Source organism: Balaenoptera ricei, chromosome 11 (genome assembly GCF_028023285.1).
Source record: "Balaenoptera ricei isolate mBalRic1 chromosome 11, mBalRic1.hap2, whole genome shotgun sequence".
Lineage (NCBI taxonomy): Eukaryota > Metazoa > Chordata > Mammalia > Artiodactyla > Balaenopteridae > Balaenoptera > Balaenoptera ricei.
In genome coordinates, this window is record NC_082649.1 from 64729398 (window position 1) to 64752386 (window position 22989).

At 43.9% G+C, this 22989-nt stretch overlaps 1 protein-coding gene across 1 annotated transcript in view; it reads left to right on the forward strand.

The window, feature by feature from the left end:
- The window catches only part of LARS2 (leucyl-tRNA synthetase 2, mitochondrial), a 156052-nt gene that overhangs the window by 56693 nt on the left and 76370 nt on the right, over window positions 1–22989 (forward strand). The window contains exons 6-7 of the mRNA XM_059939417.1: window positions 4782–4871; window positions 15186–15329. Of these exons, the coding sequence (XP_059795400.1) occupies window positions 4782–4871; window positions 15186–15329 (234 nt within the window). The remainder of the gene's footprint in view (window positions 1–4781; window positions 4872–15185; window positions 15330–22989) is intronic.

A 22989-nucleotide genomic window follows, 5' to 3' on the forward strand; every position in this document is an offset into this window, starting at 1 on the left:
AGGGATGGTGATGGCAAGCTCTTCTGACCCCAGTCCATTCCTCTGCCTTTTGCCCTGTCCCAGTAGCCCAGTGAGGGCATCAGCCGCCTCTGAGAGGGGTGTGGTGATGGAGCCAGCCTCACTCCTCTCGTCACACACTCTGAGTCAAGCAAGGGAAGTGGCACCATCGATCCCTCATGTGTGCCCAGAGTGTGCTTTACACACATCATCACGTTTGTCCTCACAGCCCCTCTGACAGACCTCATCACCCCTCTCTTCTAGACAGGGAGACTCAGCTGTGGCTACAAGGCTAATGATGATGCAAGGACTTGAACCCAGTCAAATGGCTGCAAAGTGGGTTATCCTTCCCTTGGATCACTGTCTCTCTCTTTTCCTGGAGCAAGGAGTGTCAGCCTGAGGAGACCTCAGTGAGGTACACAGCAGTCAGTCACCTTCACAGATCAAATGCTGTTTTCTCTCAGGGACGATCCGGTGGACATCTGCACCTTGGCCTTCTCCTGGCCATTGCCGAGCACTGTGTGCAGGCAGTCCTGGCAAGGCTGGCTTGGTTATTAATCTGTACAGTCACTGAGGTGTGGGTGGCAGGCCTCAAATGTTCACGTTTTGATCCTTGCTTGTGTTCTGGGGGAGTGTCACCTTCTCTGTTGGGCCCTGGGTTTGGCTGTGAATGTGCAAAATATTTCTAATGCTGAAACAGTGTGGAGGAATGAGTCTAGTTGAGATTCCAGATGCATAAGTTTGGTCTCTTGGCAGCTAGATTGCACTTTCTAGAGCTCAGGGAGTTATAAAAGTTGACATCTTTATATAGATCTATGTGCAGCGTGGCCGAATTGCAGTTGCTTTTGGAGCTATAACTTTGAATTACCTGACTTTTTGTTTTAAAAACAAGGATGCATTCACGTAGGTGTTGGCTTATTTGGAAAGCAGGGCAAGGAAGGCACAGGAATGAAAAGGGATTTGGGAACACAGGGAACAGCCCTCGTTTGACTCCTCTGGTGGTCTCACTGAGAAGTCTTACCAAGATGGTGCCGTCCCACAGCTTGGGGACAAGAATCCCCAGCCCGCAGATGTAGGGCTTCCCTTTGGAGGACAGGCAGGGCTGGGCCTAGACATTTGGGTACTGTGGGCTGGATTCCAAAGGATGATCTTTAAACATTTTGTTCAACAACTCTTTCATGGGCGGGGATAAACTGATGTTGTGTCAAGAAAAACTGTATGCCTCTCTAACTTCAAAATAGGAAATTTATTACATGAATTTATTACAGGAGATTTTCCAAGTCAGACAGCTACTCGGAGGTATATTGCATGATTTAAAATTTAGTTCATAAAGGCAGTCACTCTTTCCCAGTGAGTAGCATTATGTGTGCCTAACAGTTTCAGACCTGTGTCTGCCGGCACCCCAACTGCCAGATCTCCCTTCTGGTTGGTCTCAGCGTTGGTGGAAGGGCCGGTGGCTGCATCGTGCAGCGTTCCCACCTGCATTGCATGATGTGCTCAACGGAGATGGGTCACACCAGCTGGAGAGGGAAACCTAAGTTAATTTACTCCCGTTTCCACTCTTCCCAAGGACGTTTTATCATTTTTATGGACTGCACTCCAGAGTTGCTTGGCTCATTCCCCTTAATCTGTGGTTACAGACTCAGACTAAAAAGATTGAAATCCTTCGAGTAGGGTTTCTCCCTTTGACATTATTGGCATTTGGGCCTGGATAATTTTTTGTTCCAGGGGCTGTCTTGAGCATTGTAGGGTTTTAACAGCATCCTTGACTTCCACCCACTAGATGCAATTGACAGGTCCCCCCACCCTCGCCCCCATCACAGTTGTCAAAAACAGCAATGTTTCCAGTCATACCTGGGGAGCAAAAGTTTCCCCGTTGAGAATCCCTGCTTTAGGAAAAGGAAGGAAGGGGTCTTAACATCTTTGTGGGTGCTGAAACCCCAGAAGACCTTTGTCTACAGGGCTGGGTTTTAAATTAGTTCCCAAAGCCTGAAAAGGGAGTCTCTCAATTTCTAGCCAGTTGACTACAGTTAAAGCTTTTAAGCAGTTTAATTTCAGAAAGATGTGTTTGATGATTTTTACTGAGATGAGGCATTAGAAGACTAGAAATAGCTGTTCGGGTTTTTTTTTTTTTTAAAATCAGCAAATCAAGGGAGGTTCCAGAAAGGCTCTTTGACTTTCTCAGGAAATACTTTTCCGAGCAGGGTCTCTGACCTACCATGTTTATGGTTCTTGTGAGACTGGACTCCTGCTCTGGCATTTCTTCATGGAGTGGGCAGTACTGAGGGTTGTGGCTGGGCCCTGTGTGCAGCAGATGGGAATAAATGGGCAGGGGCGAGGTTCCTGTCCCCAGGACGTCCCCAGCCTCCTCTAGGCAGGAGACTCCAACACTTCAGCAGGAGGGGCAGTGCAAGTGAGCTAAACATGAGTTGAAACAGTTCTGTTGGGATTGGAATGACGGTTCTGGAGCCGTGGTTTTCGAGCTGTACTCTTTTAGCAGCTGATGTTACTTTTTCTTCAAATGACATGTGCAAAAACACAATACAAATAAAACAGGTCAGACCCAAGTTTGAAGGCAGAGTGAAAGAGGGGGCCTGTACCCCACACACCTCATCTCACCTTGGAGCTGATACTTCCAAAGACAATGCACTTTGCATCACCCGTCTGACTGAAAGTGGGCTAATGCGTGGTTGGATAATCTTGTTTTTTTCTCCCCCTGACTGGATCTATCATCTTTTTTCTATTTTAGATAAAAGTAAATTTCAAAACTACAAACCTAAGTGAAGATTATCATGCTCCATTGCTGTGTAATTTTTACTCTCAATCTATGGAAACAGATTGAGGGGCTGAGAAAATACATATGTATATACATACATACATATACCTATTCATTAGGAGTATTTTGATATTTTGTTTTGAAAAACTTAAATATATAGAAAAATAGAGAAAAGAGCCCAACCCCTAGATTTAACAGTTGTCATTATTTTGTCATATTTGCTTCACCTATTTCTTTATGTCATATTTGCTTCACCTATTTCTTTAGACCTCTACTGGATAAGAATTTTAAAGAACATACCTACCCTAACAAGGTCTGGGAATATTTCCACCGCATTCCCCTCACCCCCACCCCATTCCCTATTCCAGTTCATCTTGCAGACCTGTGTAATTTGAATTTAGTTTGTGAAATCTCCATGAGGAATACAAATTTAATTCGACATGCAGACATCCCTATATCTATTTTGTTTATTCTTTGTTCAACACCAATTTGGGGGTGCCTTGATGTGTCGGGGCCTGAGCGTACATGATAAGCAAAATGAAACAGACGAAACGTAGCCCCTGCCCTGGGTTTTGTAAGTTGCTTGTCAGGAAAATGAGTTCTGTGCCAGGCTTGCAGGGGGGCTAGCTGGTGAGGAAAAGATGATGGGATGAGGATGAATTTGGAGGTTTGGGGGAGCAAGCCTGCCCACAGTGTGCTGGTCTGATTCTTGCATTGGTGAAGTGCTTTGTGTCCGACGCCCTGCAGACTTGATGTCCGTGGAGCCTCGGGAGCTGGTATAGGCTGTGTGTGCACATGGCTCAGAAATCACGGCTTTGGCGTTGGCAGGGGACAGCTACGGTGTGGGCAGAGCTGTTCGACTGGCTCGTTGTTCACTCCCTGCCTTGTAGGGGCGAGTGGAGCCAGTGATCAGAGTTGAGTTATTTGTTTTCTAATTGCTATTACTCCGCTATTATTACAGAACAGCATATAAAAGGACCCAGGAATCTCACATAAGAAATATCACCCACTGGGGACAGCAGGAGTTTACCTGACACCTTGCTCAGTTCCTGCTACACTTACCCTCCTGTCCTTGGCTTTAAACTCTCTCCTCATTTACTCATCTGAAGAAAGACTGGATTGTTTGCATTTCTGATAGAAGGAAGTATGCCTCTGTTAATAGCCCATGATGAATGGAACCATTTGGAATGTCCCCTGCCCTACATCCATTTCTCTGTTAGCTCTTTTTTGAAGTGAAAGAAGAGCACTAGAAGAGAAACGGTGTGACAGTGTAGAGGTTTTTATGCTTACTTGACTTCCTCAACTGCAAACGTTATTGGTTAATTAATTAATTAAACCTGATTTTAAAGATTCTATAGCACATGTGTTTTCAGGACAGAAAATAAGCTTAAATAAAATTAAGCTTCAAAATACAAGCCAGGTGATTTCTCACTAAGTTTAATATTTGATAATGCTTTTTAATGGGCCTTCCTAAGTAGACTACAGCATGATTCACATAATGGGATAAATGGAATATAATGAGTCTAAAAGAGGTACCAGTCCCCAGTTATATATAGAAACACAGGTTTGTTTTCCAGTGAGGATCATACCAAAGCAGGCAAATATTCTTCTTGAATTTTGTGATTGCTTCTAAAATGAACTACGTTTATGAATTAGCTTTTTGGCCCCCCAAATATGTTTATGCTGACAAAAATGGGAGTACCCAATTTTGTACAATGTAATTCAGCTATTACTTGCATACATGGGGGGTGGTGCTGTGCAAAAGACTTATGTCGAGTTTCTCGTCATTAAACATGCCCTGGGAAAGGTGAGGGTGGCTTTCGATAACATCTCTCTTCCCAGAATAAATTGCTTCTTCCCTTACTTTGCAAATTGGTAAAAATATTATAGGTTGATAAATATTTTTGCAGTGTGATTGCTTTTCAAAATTGAATTGCAAAGCTCATGCATACGTTGGGAGAGGGGATATTTACAATGGCTTATACCTGATTTTCCCCCTCTTTGGCAGGAAATAACCACGTGTTTACCAGATTACTACAAATGGACTCAGTGTCTCTTTATTAAACTCTATGAAGCTGGACTGGCCTATCAAAAAGAGGTAAGTTAAAGTTAGCTATGCTTTTAAGATTCTATAAACCTTCTCCATCTTCTTAGAAGACATCATTGTTAAATAAGGAATAAAATAAACCCTGTTTGCACAGTAACAGTGAAAATGAACACAACCTCACATTCATGAAATCGATCACAGCAGGCCCAGAGAGTAACTACTGTCTGGCTTATTTTGGTGTCTCCAGGACAGGGCTTGAGCTTCTTTCACCCTTGAATTCCCAGCACATAACAATGTCTGTAATGAAGTCAAGGAGGAGGCTTAGGAGGAACACGTTTCTCAAATCCTAGCTACCTCTCATAGATGTGTGCCGGCTGGTGACAACCTTTAGGAATCATGGTTTCTCATCTGCTGATGGGTGATAATATCTTCCTTGCCGGGTCTTGGGAAGAGAGAGGTAATATTTAAAGAACAACAAGCACAGTGCCCACACTAGTGGCCTCCCAAGAAATGGAATGCTTCTTAAAACAGGAGGTCAGTAATAGTAGATAAGCCTTAGATGGTGGGAGTTGAGAGAAAGAGTATCATCACATGGCCTAGAACTGCACTGTCCAGTGTGATGATAGCCATTAGCTGCATGTGGTTGTTGAAATTTAAATTTAAAGTAAATAAGATTAAATAATATTAAAAATTCAGGTCCTCAGTCATACTAGCCACATTCTCGTGCTGGTACCTAGTGTTGGACAGCAAAGATATAAAACATTCCCATCATAACAGAGTATGCTTCCACATAAGAAAAGTACCAGATAGCACTGGTCTAGAAAATTCAGAAGTACCAAGTAGAAAACTCATTGTACCATTATACTTGAGATGTTCTCCTTTGACCAGAGGGATTTAATGACATAGAATTATATTTACTTTTCTGTGGGTCACATCACACTGCTTCGTCTTGCAAAGAATAGTACTTATGATATCATTATGTTTTAAATATAAAACATTTTACAATCAGTATAGAGACTCATATAGAAGGCTCAGTTTAGAATATGAGAATAACACAAAATGTCTTAAACCTTGACAACATAAAAAATAATATAGCTAACAAAAATCAGGAGGTGAAATTGGGGAAGAGAAGTAGAAGCAAGCGTGAGATGATCCCTACATCTTTCATAACAAGGAGTCATAGATGGAGAATTAGAGATTTATGTCTATTTTTTTTTTAAGTTGAAAGGTAGCTATTAAAGTTAAAGTTAACAAAGGTAGCAAAAACTAGAATAGGGGTCAGGTGGGAGGAAGGCTGTATGACCGTGCTGAATATCTCATATTACGTGGTAGAGGGTCAGCAGAACTGTCTAAAGATAGTATATCAGGGACTTCCCTGGTGGCGCAGTGGTTAAGAATCCACCTGCCAATGCAGGGGACATGGGTTCGATCCCTGGTCCAGGAAGATCCCACATGCCGCGGAGCAACTAAACCCATGCGCCACAACTACTGAGCCTGCGCTCTAGAGCCCGCATGCCACAACTGTTGAGCCCATGTGCCACAACTACTGAAGCCCGTGCGCCTAGAGCCTGTGCTCTGCAACAAGAGAAGCCACTGCAAGGAGAAGCCTTCACACCACAACAGAGAGTAGCCCCTGCTCACCACAACTAGAGAAAGCCTGCACGCAGCAACGAAGACCTAATGCAGCCCAAAAAAATAAATAAAATTAAATCTTATTTAAAAAAAAAAAAATCCCACGTGCCGTGGAGCAACTAAGCCCGTGTGCCACAATTACTGAGCCTGCACTCTAGAGCCCATGAGCCACAACTACTGAGCCCACGTGCCACAACTACTGAAGCCCACGTGCCTAGAGCCCATGCTCTGTAACGAGAGAAGCCACCACAATGAGAAGCCCGCGCACCGCAACGAAGAGTAGCCCCCAGCTTGCCACAGGTAGAAAAAGCCCACACTCAACAGTGAAGACCCAACTCAGCCAAAAATGATAATTATAATTAAAAAATAATAAAGATAATATATCAAACTTGAGGTAGTACAATTTTATTACTTAAAGTTATAATAGTAAATACCAGAAGAACTAATTAACAGAACCTGCTAAAAGTGGAGAAGTATTTTAATAACCATTGCAGATAATTATGAATATTCTCCTTTGATACTACACCAAAACTCAACAAGTGGTGGGTTCTTAAAGGTCAGTGGCAATGTTGAATCTAAATATCAATGAACTTTTTGTACTCTGATATTTTAAAATGTGTTGGCCTATTTTACACTTTGAATGAATGTTGTACCCATGCATTATTATTATAATGAAAATAGTTTTGACCTGCAGACCCTTTGCAGGGATCTCAGGGACCCCAGAGGTTTATGGACCACACGGTGAGAACCATTGTACAGCATATACAATCCCTAACCCACTCTCATCTTTAAATTAAGGTTATTAAAATATTGGTTGTTTAAAATATTATGTTGTTATGTTTGTTTTTTTAAAGAGACTATTCCATCCCCATTAACATTTGGGATAAATTGATAGTGAGAACTTTGTGGAACTGAGTCATACTGATGTTTAACCACTGTAGAGCCTCCTGGGTCAATTTAATTTCTTAACACACCATAGCTGTTCCTATGCCCAGAGCCCCGTTAGGTGAGGAGTGGTGAGAGACGAGTACCTGTCCAAAGTGCTGACTGCAACAGACCTTTTGTGTTGTTAAAGCATTATTTTCAGAAGTTAAAAATATGACTCCCATACAAATATAAAATGAATATGTGTCAAGGATTTTATTCAACTCATTAATTAGTGAGAGAACCATTTGTATGTTAAGACTGGTTCAAATGAGAATGCAAGGAAGGGCGGTTTATAGGGTCACAGGCGTGCTGAAATGAATTTGCTAATAGAATCAAAACTGCTTAATGTCTGTCCTACAATTCTGGGGACAATCTTTTCTGTGAGACAGAAATCATTTGCATTGTCATTGCATGGGAGCCATTTGCATCACTCTCAGACAAAAAGCGTTTGTGTAGCTCTGAGTTTTCTACAAGTTAACCTCTTCTTTTCACCTAGGAGGGCTGTAAAATAACTTAAACAATAGTGAATAGGGAGTCAAACAAAGGTACACATCCCTAGACAATCAGATAATCCCTGGGGGATGTGGGTCTGCTAGCCAATCCCAGCCTACACTGAAGGAGCAATCCCTTTTGCCTGTTTCTAAGTTTTGGATAATTTTTCTTAACAGCATTATTCAATATCCAAAAGCAAAAGGGTAGGAAGAGAATTGGTGGGAAAATCCTCAGACTTCCACTCTAATCAGCAGGTTCGGTGCTGATCTAGCAGCCTGGCAGACACCTTCCCAGAAGAGCCTCCCTTGCTCAGGTGGATTATAATTATACCCAAAAGGGGTTTCCACACTGGAATCACCCACAGGTCCAGGCAGAGGGAGTAAAAGATCGTGAGCTACATTGTGTATCCCAAGTGATAGCAGGAAGGACAAACAAAAATTGAAGTTATAAGACATGAAAAAGCCACAGCAAAGCAGAGGGCGTCCTGCAGGTAAAACACAGGAAATAGTGAATATTTCTTTAAAGAGTGTAAGCAGTTGTACACAGCATCAATTAGATTAGCCAATGTTACCTATCCTCAGTTGCATAGTTACTATTTATATGCACAGGGTATGAAATGATGTGACATGTTAATGTAATAGTGTAAACATTTCTTGCATGGAGCCCTTGGTTGCGTAATATCCCTTTACAAGACACTTGATTTTTTTGTATCTATTTATTGTATAGTTAAGCTGACTTTTTGGATATATTGAATGTTTATTATAATATTTCTTCATAGGACACTTGCTTCTCTGTCTCCACACCCCGGGTTTGTTCATGCTGCTTCAGTTCTAAGCACATCAAACCCAAGTAGGAAGCTTAATCTCATCACTATTGGGTTGGATCCAAAGCCAATCACAGACAGCATCTTAGGAGCTGAGTAACTTTTCTGATGATGGAAGGGGTTTCTGGGGCCCCCCATTGCACAAGGATGACCATGCTACTGGCTCCAGATGTCTCTCTTCTCCCCAGTTGTTTCCAAGTCAGTGTGACACTCCTCCCCCCCCTCCCCCCGCCTCACAATCTGCATACCCCTGGGGAATTTGGTCCAGTTTTCCCTCTGACTACTTCTCTCATGGGAACAGGCTGTATTCCTTTCCTGTTGCTGCTGCTGTAACAAATTACCACCAACTGGGTCGCTTAAAACAACACAGATTCATTGTCTTACAGGTCCATGAAATAGGTCTCACTGGGATAAAAATCAAGATGTTGGCAGAGCTGCCTTCATTCTGAAGGCGCTAGAGGAGAATCTCTTTCCCTGCCTTGTCCAGCTTCTGGAGGCTGCTTCTGTCATTGACTTTGGACTGCTCTCCAACTTCAAAGCCAGAGCGTAGCATCTTGAAATCTCTCTGACCTGTGCTTCCATCGTCACCTCTCCTTCTCAGACTCTGAATCTTCTGCCTTACTCTTTCTCTTATAAGAGCTTTTGTCATTACTTTGGGCCCATCTGGTTAATCCAGGTTAATCTCCCCATCTTGAAATCCTTTATTAATCATATCTTCAAAGACCCTTTTACCATGTAGGTAACATATTCACTGGTTGCAAGTGACATGGGCATCTGGATTCTGGATGACATAGGATGTGGACATCTTTGGGGTGCAGTTGTTCTGCCTACCACCCTCTTCTCCCCACTTCATAGGGTGTTACAAGGGTAAAACAGATGAATGCTTGTAGAGAGCCTGGGATGGTGCCTGGCACAGAGTATGTGCTTAATAAGTGCCTGTCTGTGCATGCCTGCAGGTACCTGGAGTCATTATGATATTTAAATTGGAAAAATAGAAAGTTAAAAAAATCCTGAAGGGACTTCCCTGGTGGTGCAGTGGTTAAGAATCCACCTGCCAATGCAGGGGACACAGATTCAAGCCCTGGTCTGGGAAGATCCCACATGCCTTGGAGCAATTAAGCCTGTGCACCACAACTACTGAGCCTGCCCTCTAGAGCCTGTGAGCCACAACTACTGAGCCCGTGTGCCACAACTACTGAAGCCTGCATGCCTAGAGCCCATGCTCCACAGCAAGAGAAGCCACCGCAGTGAGAAGCCCGCGCACTGCAATGAAGAGTAGCCCCCGCTCACCACAACTAGAGAAAGCCCGCATGCAGCGACGAAGACCCAATGCAGCCAAAAAAAAAAAAAAAAAAAAATCCTGAAGCTTCCTGGCTAATTCTAAGGCAGGCTGTCCATGGGAAGGTATCACAGAAAAACAATGTAGATTATTTCATGGATTTTCATTTAGAAAGATAATGTTCTTATTGCTAACTAAAACTTGCTAACTTTGACTTAAATGTTTTTGGTGTATTAATGTTTAAAAGTCACTATTAAATGACATGATCTTAAGAAAAAAAATCATAAGTAGAATGCAAACGTGCACAATTGGTACATTGTTTGAAGATCAGAGTTAGCTCTAATCCAAAGTATTTTTTCCAGGTAGATCTCCTTTTATTGGATAGCCATTTTCAAATTGGCTTTAAAACATAAAACATATTGGGACTTCCCTGGTGGTCCGGTGGTTAAAAATCCTCCTTCCAATGCAGGGGACGCAGGTTTGATCCCTGCTCTGGGAACTAAGATCCCACACGCCGCAGGGCAACTAAGCCCCGCGCGCCACAACTAGAGAGCTTGTGCACCACAACGAAGAGCCTGCGCGCTGCAACGGAAGACCCCGCGTGCGGCAACTAAGACCCAACACAGCCAAAAATAAATTAATTAATTAACAAATTTTTTAAATTAATAAATAAAAATAAAACATATCGATATCAGTTAACATTCTATTCCTGGGGTTTATTTCAAAATATAAACTTGAAATTAACATTAGAAAGTTAATTTACTTTAGAAACACTGCATATAGCATACTTTGTAAAGCATATTTGGCAAAAAATAACTCACATATTAATACTTTTCCTCTAATGGCATTGTCATAACTTACTTTTTTTAAAAGAAGATAGCCTTAATTCTTAAATTCAGTTCTGCTACAAGCTGTATAAATGGACATCTAGGGAAAGTATTTTAGCAGAGCATTACAAAACAGAACCGGAGTCTTTAAATCTTGTTCTTAACAAGCACTGTCCATCAGAATGTTTATTTTCCGTGCAAAAAGGAATCTCTTCTTGCTCTCGCAGAACAAAATATTTTCAGCCAAAAATATGAATATAGAGACCTCTTCTTGGGAGAACATTAATTTCACCTCTCTGGTTTAAAAAAAAATTATTCTGTGGATGTAGCTAGTAGAGAGAATGATGCTGTGTTCCACTTGGACATTCTAGAGACCTGTGGAGTGCCACCTAATTTATGAGTTTGTCTTTGGTTGTCTTCATGATTTCAGCGGCAGCTGCTTATTGTGCTAATTCACCCACCTAAGCTACTTAAAGAAACATGGTGCACAGACAGGCAGCCTCTCTCAGTCTGCCCCCTGGTGGCTTTGGAAGGTGGTGGCAAGTAACAAATAAACTGGCCTTGGGAACCTTCCACCCCCCATTCTGGACTGAGTCCAAATTCAGGCCCATTCTAGATGGAATGTGGCAAAATCAATTTTGAGAATTAGATCCTTTAATAAGATCTATATGGTGTTCCTTAATTAAACACGCTTTTGTGGAGAAAAAAGCTAATAGACCCTGAGAAAATCAATACCCTAAAACATATATTTTACCAGCCTTCTGGAACGTGAAGCTACATGACAGGATACTCAAAAAACCGTCTTCAGTCATATAAAAGCAGAGCTTGAGGAGAAAGAAGCAAGGGAAATGATGGAGAGCAGCCAAAAGCCTGAAGAGTGATGCCTTGGCCAGGAGACAAAAGCATACTAATGGAGGATGTGCTCTAGTTGGGACTGGCACCCTGTGAAATGGGTGAGGGCCAGGGAGGCGAGAGGAAGGAGGATCCAGGGGAAGAGGAGGATGAGATGAGAAAGGATGAGGTTTGGAATAGGAAGCCTGCTGGGCAATAGGCACCACAGCTGCTGTGTCGCAGAGGAGCACTGATAAAGTCAAAATCAGGATGAAATTGCCTTGAGAATCCCCAATGGACCCCATAGTCACCCACACCTCCAAGAGCCTAACAGCCAAGAAGTGGAGGGGGAGGAGGCAAAAATGATGCAGCACCCACAGTCACTGTGCAAAACTGACCCTGTGAACATGGCCGATTCTTGTTTAGAATCGTGTGATGTGCATTTCTAAAATGCTTTCTGAAAGTTTCCCACAAATCACTCAAACAAAAAAAAATGTTAATCTTAGTGTTTAACCCTTGATCAACTGGGGAAGTTCTCTTATTTGGGATGGCTCAGTCTGTGATGTTGCCAGATAACTTGTGTGAGGGAAGCAGTGGGCAAAATCGACTAGAGTCCAGTGTTTCTGCAGGTGTTTTAATGATTTCAGTATTGATTTAAAGTTGATTTCAAAATACAGAGATAGGCTGTATTTTACTAATAAGACTAGTTAACTATAAGGAGCATGGAGTTGGCTTCAGGAGGTGATAGAGACCATAATCAACCACCGTAGTGACTACAGTCAGTGAAGTTGTCCAGAAACTATATTCTATGTAGCAAGACTGTGCTTGCTTAAAAATCAGGGCATCTATCAAAGTAAGTGTTCAAAATGTGAAAACCCAAGAATGCCAGATGAGAGAAGACAGACTGTGGCTTGAGGGGAAGCTGTAGGATAGAGACCATTACATAAGAGAGGAGACCCAGAGAAAGGTATTTGGGAAGCAACTCCAGGACTTCAAGAGGCCACAGGTGCTGTGCACCCTGGACCCCACAGGCCCTACATTTTGACCACCCATGGGTTTACCGCCAGCAGAAAGGCTGAGTCTAAACCCTGAAACTCTGTGCTTGAGGTGGATCGCAGTCCTGGGAAGAAAAGAGAGTGGGTTCTCACGAGGATGCATCTTTGATTTGAGACTTTCCTTTTGTGTTTTTCCTCATCTCCCCCACCCCCAAGACTTTCATCTGGGAAAGATTGCTTTTGTGTTTTGCTTTTATTTGTCTTTCGTTCATTACCAGGGTTTTATTGCATTTTGTAACCGGGAGTCTGAGAGAGGCCAGGCCATGTGGGAATGTTGATGAGAAAATAAAGTCCTATTTGTTTTTGCAATATGCAGTGCTGAGTGTTTGCTTCTCCGTGTCACCTGCAGGGGGCAGGAGACAGAGGTGAAGGCATATAGGGCTTTTTTCCCTCCCTTTCATACTTTATACCATTTTAGTTGTACATGGGGTTTTTTGGGGGGGCGGGGTGCCTTTGAAGGAGCTGTCCTTGTTACTAAACAATACTTGGCTCTTTCTTTTTATCTTTTAAGTGGTGTCCTTCCCCCTAACCCCTAATATGGGCAATGATAATAGATAAGTAAGTCACCCTTGGTTTATTCACCTCAAGTTTTTAGGTCTAAGGTAATTTGTCCTATATTTTGTCTATCTCTACTTATGGATTCAAGGATTTGGGGGGCCCTAGAATCAGGGGAGAAAATCATTCAATGCATATCTTTCCCATTCCGACTCTAGGCTTCACAGGCTTAAGTTTTTCAGTGGATGTTCTACTTTTTAGTTGTAAAATCACAACCCATAGATGGGTTAGTCTCTCCTCCACTCCTACTTTTTATGTAATTTTTAGATATGTCTCTGAATCAGTCAGGGTCCCAGCAGGAAAAAGAGGGCCTACCCGAAAGCAGTCATTGAAGAAAATGTAATGAAAATACTGTCTCTGGGACTTCCCTGGCAGTCCAGTGGTTAAGACTTTGCCTTCCAGTGCAGGGGGTGCAGGTTCGATCCCTGGTCAGGGAGCTAAGATCCCACATGGCTCGCGGCCAAAAAACCAGAACATAAAACAGAAGCAATATTGTAACAAATTCAATAAAGACTTAAAAAAAAAAAAGGTCCACATCAAAAAAAAATAAAAAGAAAAAAGACTTTCTGTGCAGAGTTCAGGGAAACCCACAAGGGATGGTCAAGCACCTGGCACTGGGAACAGAAGGAAGCTTTTGCCCACCCCAGGCGGCAGGGGCGACATCGGGAGCCGTTGCTGGAACTGGGAGAGCAGTAGCTGGAGCAGTAGGAGAGGCCCGCCCAACGGGGGCCGTGGCCCAGCTGGGAGGAAGCCAGGGTGCCTCTCATTGGCCAGCCAGAGGGCAAGGGTCCTGGTTAATGTAGGCACAGGGGACAGCTTCCTGGGGTACAGAACAGGGTAGAAAGAGGATTTGGACGGGCAAATTGGCAACATTCAGCACAATCTCTTATTAAAATTGCTTATTAAAATCTTAAAAAACAATGTGTATTTTACTGCCTAAACATGTCTCTGTACTCATTGCCTTCTTTGTACTCAGTTGTACCTAAATGTCATAAAGGAGTGGATGTAGATGGCAGAGGTATTTTAAATGAAAATAGAAACGAATTAGAACTCTATGGAGAGAAACTTCATCATGGTTAAGACTACAGGTTCTATCAGCCAAAGAAATCTATGGAGATAGATCTCAGAATATTGTTACCTTTTGGGGGGGCAGATGTTGATTGGGAGAAGGCATGACAGAATTTTCTGGGTTGCTGGGAATGTTCTATGTCTTGGTATGAGTGATGGTAGAAATTGATTGAGCTGTACACTTAAGATTTATCCACATTACTCTATGTATGTTGTACCTTAATTTAAACAGAAGTTTTAAAAAATTGCAAAAATGTTTACAGTTCCTAGAGACCTGAGTTCCTAACTTGCTATCTCTGCCACTTACTTACTGTGTGACCTTAGGCAAGTTATTTAATCTCTCTGTTCCTTAACTTCCTTCTCTGCAATATGGGGATAATAATAGTCTTACCTCAAAATGTTGTTGTGAGGATTAGAAGAGCCAACCTTAGGAAAGCACTTAGCACAGCATCTGGCACATGGTAATCTCTCGGTAAGTGTTAGCTATTTACATTAAAATAAATACATTTTTTCCCCTAAAATAACCCAATTCTGCTAAGTTCTAGGTACCATTTTTTCTTCTTTTCCTCTGTTTACTAAAATTTCCAATCTGCAAGTCCATCCGTTCATACAAGCAGATTCCAAACTTGAAGACACATACTTAGAGCCTCCCTTCCCAAGCCTATTCTAATAAAATGAAAGCACAGAGGCAGTTCACACTCTTTTTTTTACAGCTTGCTAGTGGCTTCCTTGCCAAGTGATGCTCCAAGAAGATGCCCTCAAGTCTCAGAGCAGAGATACTGCCTTTGCAGACCCTCTCACATGTAAGGAACCTCAATATGATCCTATTCAGTATACTTACCAGATTGCATCATTTTGTTTCACGAATTATAACAGGCCTTGGTTAACTGGGACCCAGTGGATCAAACAGTGCTTGCCAATGAGCAGGTGGATGAACATGGCTGTTCGTGGCGTTCTGGAGCAAAGGTGGAACAGAAGTACCTCAGACAGTGGTTTATTAAGACAACCGCTTATGCAAAGGTGAGTGTCAGCCTGGAGGCTCCCCAGTAATGCGTACGTGTTGGCAGGCAACACCAAGGTCTTCTCGGTATTGGAGAGCCTCACTGTTGGGGGTGAACTCTAGTTAGAGCTGTTAGAGCCATGGGTGTGCAGACAGGAAGCACATGAACCTCAGGGTCACTCACGTAGAGGGTGATGGATTTGGGTCTTTCAGATGGAAATCAAGAATAGCACCTGGAGGTCATTGTAGGCCATTGTTTTCTGACCTTTCAACAAATCATTGTACTGCCATAGAGGCCAAAAAACATTCATCTTCATCTGCAATTATATCAACAATAAAGCCAGAAAGGAAGAAAGTATCTTCACCTGTGCAGTTCTAGTAAGACCTCCAGAAAGACAGAATGACATTTCAGAGGGTCCAGAGAAGACCATCTAAAAGGAGTGAAGAGATGGCCAGTCTCCATGAGGGAAGGCCAGGGTGAAAGTGAACTAAGCCAGGAACCAAAGCTTTGGACTTCAACTCTTGTTGTGTCTCTGATTAATAGTGTAAACTGATGCAAGTCCCTGCACCTCAGTTTCCTCATCAATAAAAGGAGAGAGTGTGACCAAGTGGTCTTTAAGGTGCCTCTGGCTTTTTATGTTTTCAGGAATTCAAGGCAAACCCAACCATTGAAAGGGGGAGCTTGCTTACTAAATCACCAATAGCCTGGGCAAAATAACTTGTTCTGGGTATGCCAGAACCATTCTGTGCAAGGTATTCTTTGAGCCTACCATGTTTCAGGATATGGAATTGAGTGATCACTCCCTGAAACTCCAGAATAAAGTGGTTAGAGCAAATCAGGGGCATTTTCCATGGCAATTTGATAATCTCTGTATTAGCATAAGACAGGAAGTAAGCAGGATCTGAAAAGGTAAAGGCATCATGAAGGGCTACTGATGGTATGTCATGGTAGTTCTTACCCTGGGGTAGTCACCATAAAAAGGATAGTTGTACCTTTCCATAGTAGCCCATGGGTTGCTCCATCACAGAGAGGGTACTGGACTGAAATGGACTTTGGGTCAGATCCAATACTGCACTTCTTATATGCAAAGAAAGCACAAGTTATAAATAACCTCTGATCACTACAAAACTTTGCTGAATTAGAACTGTAGTACACCAGCTCACCATACCAATGCCATATGGTTATATGACCTCTAGTTCTCTCACTCAAAAGACATGTCTTAAATGAGACTGTTTTCCCTTTTTAATTTATTCAGAATGTAGCATATGGATTTGGAAAACTACTAATTAGAACTTGTTAACATAATGCCTTACTCCTTTTAAGCACACTAGTAGTATTGAGAGACTGAATAAGAAGAAGAAAGCTGAGGACATTGCTTTCTATAACATCCCAGGCAGTGAGAGCCCCTACTTGCTGACAGTTGGGGTCGACTGCATTACTGGGAGGCATGCCAGGTCACCTCGAGGACCTGTCAGATGACTCTGTAATAGGCACTGGTGGAAAGGCCACCTAATTGTCCTCTGCCTCTAATTGGAAATGTAATAACCTAACTGAGTGGCATTATTCTTTAAACTGTCAGCCGTGAATTTTCAGCTCTTCAGCAGAAATGGTTAGTTACCATGGTGACTTGCATGGTTCTTTCTGAACTCCAGTGAAGAATTATTGAAAAAGCTGACTTTGGAGGTCAACACTTGGTTTGCCCTGAAAATCAGGAGAAGAGGGGGTGGCATGGGAGGTAGGGGTGGGCAGAAATCCATGTTCACTGCAGGTCCTTGGCTGAGGGCTGCACATGCACAAAGCAAGACTTCATAAGGCCTAATAGAAAATGATTACTATGAGATTGAGAGGAGAACAGAGATACCAGGGGGCTGCACAGTGCTCTGAAACCTTGGAGTTATGGCTCAGCCAAAAGTACGCAGTTGAGACCTCAGAAAGACTATATATTACAAGTGTGGATGACACCCTAGGACCAAGGACAAAATTAAAATAGACTCACCTTAATTAAAAATAAAAGTAAGCCTGACAGTTTCAAAAGGAACTTTCAGAACAAAACTCAACGCCTTTAAAAGGAAACAACATAATCCAGACTTTCTGCAAGGTTGGTTTCATCTGCAATGTCTAACATATAATAAAAAAAATTACTAGACTTGCAAAGAATCAGGAAATTGTGACTCATAATAAAGGGGGGGCGGGAATGGAGTCAGCCCAATAGAAATAGATACTGAGATAATGGAACTTAAAGGAAAAGATGGTCATAATGAGTGGACAGGGGAATCTCTGAAGAGAAATGGAAACTTTTTTTTTTTTAAAAACTGGAAATCTAGAACAGAAAAGTGCAACTTCTAAAATGGAAAATTTATTGTTTGAGCTGCAGAGGGATGAGTAAGGGTTAAGTAGGCCATAAATCTATAGGGGAACCCCCATTCCCCCACATAGAGAACATAACAAGTGGTAGCCCTAAAACAGAAACGGATATGACAAGTTTGAGAAGCTGAAATAATGACGGTATACCTGAAACTAAGAGAGCCAAGAGGAGAAACTCAAGATAGGGCTGGAGAACCTGAATAGGTGGTTAGGGGCCAGATCAGCCAATGCCTTTTAGGTCTTAAGAAATATGTACTTTATCATGGGGGCCCTGAGAAGCCATTAAAGGATTCTAAGGAAGGGAATGACATGGTCAGATTTGTGCTTTTATAAATTCACTGTGGAAAGGGCAAGTGTGGGTGCAGAGAGACTAGTTAGGAGGTTATTGCAATGGTCCAGGCATGCATAACTTAGACTTAGATGGTAGTGGAAAGAGATGGGTAGGTTAGAAAAATATTCAGATGGTGAAATCTATAGAACTTGGTGATAATGAATGAGAGTGTGTAGGAGATGATGTCATCAAGAAAGACCCTGACTTGGACACGAAGTGAATGATTAAGCTACTCACTGGGATAGGGAGTCCTGGAAGAGATATAGTCCTGACCCTTCTGAGTTTGCAGTGGCCATGAGTCATTTGAGTAGAGATGTAGAAATAAATGATGCTTGGATAAATGGGTCCAAAACTTCAAAGAAGATCAAATGAGATAGGACATCTACTTTAAAACCTGGTATGACAGTAATAGTGTTGAGTTAGTGATGAGGTCCTATTTAGATAAGGATGAGATATTGAGTCAACAATGCTTTTAGCTGCAAGTAAATAAAAACCCAAGTTACAGTAGCTTAACAGATGGGCGGTTACTTCCCACACAAGAAGTCCCAGTTGCTGAGACCAAACTGGGAGAAGGCTCTGAGTTGGCATTTCTGTGATTCTCATGACCTTTCCTTCCTGCCTATCACTCATGGTTGCAAGATGGCTGCTGCAGATCAGACATCACGCTTCCATTCAAGACAGAAAGAAGCAAAAGAGGCAGTGTGAGTGACTAGAATGCAAGAACTTTCCCACAAACCCACAACCAATTTCCACTGATGTTCTGTTAGCCCCGGTTGTGTCATGTGACTACACCCAGCTTCAAGGAAGACTAGGAAAGCAGGCTCAGGCTTTTTAGCTTCTGTAGTCAAGATGGTTGGGGGTAGGGGATGGGGAATGGGTGCTGGGATGGCCGGTGAGCTGTGCCTGCCACAGTTATCTTTAGAGCTCTGTATTTACATCTAGTTTTGCAGCTCTGAGGGCTGCCTCTGTGATGTACAGCTGGTGGTCTGCTTGGGAGCATGGCTGTGAAGGAGCCCTCCTTTCATTCACTTGACTTCCAAATTATAAAGACGATGCCTGATGTAAAAGTTACAGGGAACCCTGAAATATAAAAATCCTTTATTAAGGCTGTTCTGTGACATATTTGATTTTCCTCCCTTTACCCCCCACCCAGTCTTCCTAGGATTGTTTGCTTTGCTTTATGAAACATTAAAAGTGATTTCAGCCACTCGTTCTGTGAAAAAGAAAACTGGCAGTAGGAGTATCTGAAGAAAATGAATTAGTCTTGGCAGAGATGTGTGGGAGGATTCTTGTGGGCAGCACCACGAGGTGAGAGCAAGGGGAGGAGGGCGGAGTGGAGACTTACATACAGAAAGCAAGAGGGATTCAGAGCCGGGTAGAACGAACACTTCAGCTCCTGACAACAGGGTGACAATTGGAAGGCGAGACAAATAGACAGCTTCCCGTTTGAACTTTTCTGATAGATTTGTGGTTTCGTTTTCTGTGCGGCTTCCTGTAGCCCCCAGAGGCTGACTTCTCACAGGCCCTCAGCTGCTGGGACACTATACATGGACTCCTCTTTGGTGTTAAGATGGACATAATCATGCCCTGATGGTGCTTAGTCAGTGCCCACACCAAATTGGTGCTTATGTTTTCTAAGTTTCCAGGAGTTACCCGGCAACTGCTAGAATGTGAACCAAGTCTGTGATCACCTCCCACTTCCTATCTGCTTGCCCCTGATCTGATCAGTTCTCAGGCTTTTACTTACACCATCTTACTGAACCTTCACATTATTCTTTGGAGGGTAGATACGCCTGTTATCCCTGTTTTACTGATGAGGAAACTGAGGCTCACACTGGTCATAAGTAACAGCGCTGAGATTCAAATCCAGGTGCTTGAGCTCTTAACTGGCAGTCTGTGCCACTTCTTAGGTAGCCTGAATTCATTCTTTCTCTCCCCAGCTGTATTCTTGCCTAGGTGCTAAGAATACAGGTGAGAAAAGCTGACGTCCCTGCTCTTTGGGAGCTTGGAGGCTAGTGCAGGAGACATTCGCAGACCTTGGGATCAACATCACATTGCAGGAGAGTGCAGGGGAGGCGAGGAAAAGCCCCAGCTCTACCCAGTGGTCTGAGGAGGTATCACAAGATGGTGATGAAAGATGGGAAGTGCAGAATGTCTGTAAGGGAGCGTTCTGTTGCCTCCCAGACATGCAGGAAACTTCACGCTTCACAAGTATTTCCAAGTAGAATTTCTGCTGGCAAGAAGCAGATGGGCAACAGTGAGCCCTTATGAAATCAGGGAGGATGGGAGGTAATAAGCCACCCATTTCCCTGTGCCCTCTGTGCCTCTCATCTTGGTTTCATGTTGCACTTGTGGGTAAAGTAGAGATGCCTTTACCAGAACGCACTGGTCTTGTTGGACACTGCAAAGAGTGAAACTCTGGAGTTGGAGAGCCAAGGAGGTGAGGGAAGGGAATGAGGCTTATGACAGGAGCTCTTTGGGGAGATGGAGGAGGAGGCTGGAGCCGAAGGACAGCCCCGGAGGAGCAGTGGTATAAGGGTCTAGTCCCCTGGGTGCCCCTGGCTGCTTAAGAGTCCCCTGCACTCTGAAATGGGGACCCTTGGGCACCCTTGTTCTAATCCTGAGGCCTTGAGTTCCCTGTGAAAGCATTTGGCCGTCTCCTGGAAAGTGGGCTGTCGCCTGGCTTTCTGCTTCTACCCTCAGGTCCTCTCCCAGCCCCAGAACAGAGATAGTGCCAGGAAGCGCCTCCTTGTAATGGCATGCAAGTCCTCCTGTGCCCTCAGAAAACTTTGCAAAGGGATTGATCAGTGAGGTTTAGCGACTTGACCCCACCTTGTCCCCCCAAAAAGACCCTTGGCCCCAGTGTCGCCTGCTGTGTGTTCAGCCTGGCCCTTCACACGGTGGGCATGTGCACAGATTAGATGTTGGCAGAGGAAGCAAAGTTTCTGAGAACCAAGAGGAGCAAGTGAGAAACGTTTAACGAACTATCAGCTTCTCTGCAGGGCGGTTGGGATAAAAAGCCGTGAGGATCGAGACCAGGGCCAGATTTAACAACGCTGATGCTGAGGTGTATCTACTGTGAGGGTTAGGGTTAAGCCCAGTGGCTTTAAAGCTGTTACTGCGTTCACCCCCACCGTGCCCCTCTGTGGCCAGTCAGGGCTGAGGGTGGCCTTATTACTCCCTCCTTGTAAAAAGCAGTTTATCAGCTCCTGCGTGGTAGGGGGGCAGAGCCCATATGGCTCTGGACCCCGGGACTCAGACCAGCGCTCAGACGCAGCCTCCGAGCCAGCTTCCTGCCTGAGTTCTCCCCCAGGCCCCGGCTGTGTCTTCTTTTGGAAGCAGCAGAGTCTGCTCCCATCCCCAGGATCTGGTTTTGACTCCCTGTCTCACAGAGCTAATTAATTGTTAAATTCTGCTCCTTCTTACATAATACTTCCTGCTGTTCTCTGTTTAACCTGCCTCTCCAGGATCCTTTCTCTTCTAAACCATGAGCCGAACGCTACTCTTCACTTTCCGTCCTATCCTCTCGGTCCTCCTCAGGGTGATCACTGGCTGGTGCCAAGGGGCGCAGTGAAGTCCCTCTGGGGGCGGGGGTGGGAGGGGGACAGAGGCGAAAGGAAAGTAGATGATTTGAGGCTGACAGTCCCCGGCACTTTGCAGGCGAGCGAGAGGCTGCCTGGGGTGTATCAGGAGACTTGTACGCCAGCCTCCATCCTGGCCCACAGCCCCAGCCAAGGAGACAGGCTCCTTAATGTCAGCTGGGGCTGAAGGTGAGACTGCTGGGAGAAGGCCGCCGGCTGGCTCTGAGCAGGCCTTAGGGATAACTTCTGCCTGGAAGAGCTCATCAAAGTTGGTGCAGGGCTGGGTTCCAGCTCTGGATTTGGAAACCATGGTATTTCATGACAGAACAGGCAATGAGATTTCCTGTCCCCTAAATGCAGTGCCTTCCTGCCTGTCTCGGGAATGTCCCCCATCAATGCCTGATCACATCTGTATGTGGCCTCTATTAGGTCAGGTCTCTAGGCCCGCCTTATTTCCTCACCCCTGAGTTCGTGCCCACACCCTGTCCCTCCCATCAGGGAACTGAAGACAGCCCTGCCTGCACACCCACTCCAGAGTGTGTGAGAACGAGAACTTCTAAAGGAAGGAGACGCACAGTTTCCAGCTTGGCACACATACTCTGCAAGCAGGAAGGTTTCCTTTGGTTTTTTTTGTTTCAAGATGGAATGATTGCAAGGGGAAAATGGGAGAAATACATAATAATATATTTCCTATTGTGTATTGACAATGAAATAAATTATAAATTTGATTAGGAAAAAAAATGAACAAAGTAAACATTATGTCTTGCTCTTAAACCCCTAGTAGCCTTTCTGAGCTCCCAGCCAGGTCCTTTAGGAGTGTAAAGACCACATTCTTTCTCAAGGTATTAGCCTGGACTCCGTGGGAGGAAAGAGATTGATTAGCACCTTGTTGGGGCAGTCCCTGGTTGTGCTCGGGAGGGCTAGTGAGTGTCACCAACGAACTCCTTTAGCTTAGGGAGTCATCTGGATTTTAACACTAGAAGAAACCCGAGAGAACATTGTGCAGCCTCCCCGACATTAGGCTCAGTCTCCTGTGCTTTCTAATCACTGTCCTGATCTGAAAAACATAAAAGCCGACAAAAAACCCCCTTGTGCCTGCCTTTACTGCTGCCGGAAATTACAAAGTCAATATGATGTCTAAAAACGAAGGGATGAGGTGTTGCTTTATTTTAAGCAGCCCACATCCTGCCTTCCTCCTGCTCCCCAGGGGGGCTGATGGCCAGCTTGAGGTGTCCCTGAAAATTACCGCCTGATCCCATTCCTCTTTTTATAACTCAGGCCCCCAAGGCTAGGAAAGCCAGGACCCAACTTGAGTCTCCAAAGCCCTAGGCCTGTGTTTCGTCCACCTGCTCTTGAGCACTAGTTCCCAAGCAACCAAGCATTTCCGACAACCACGTGCAGAG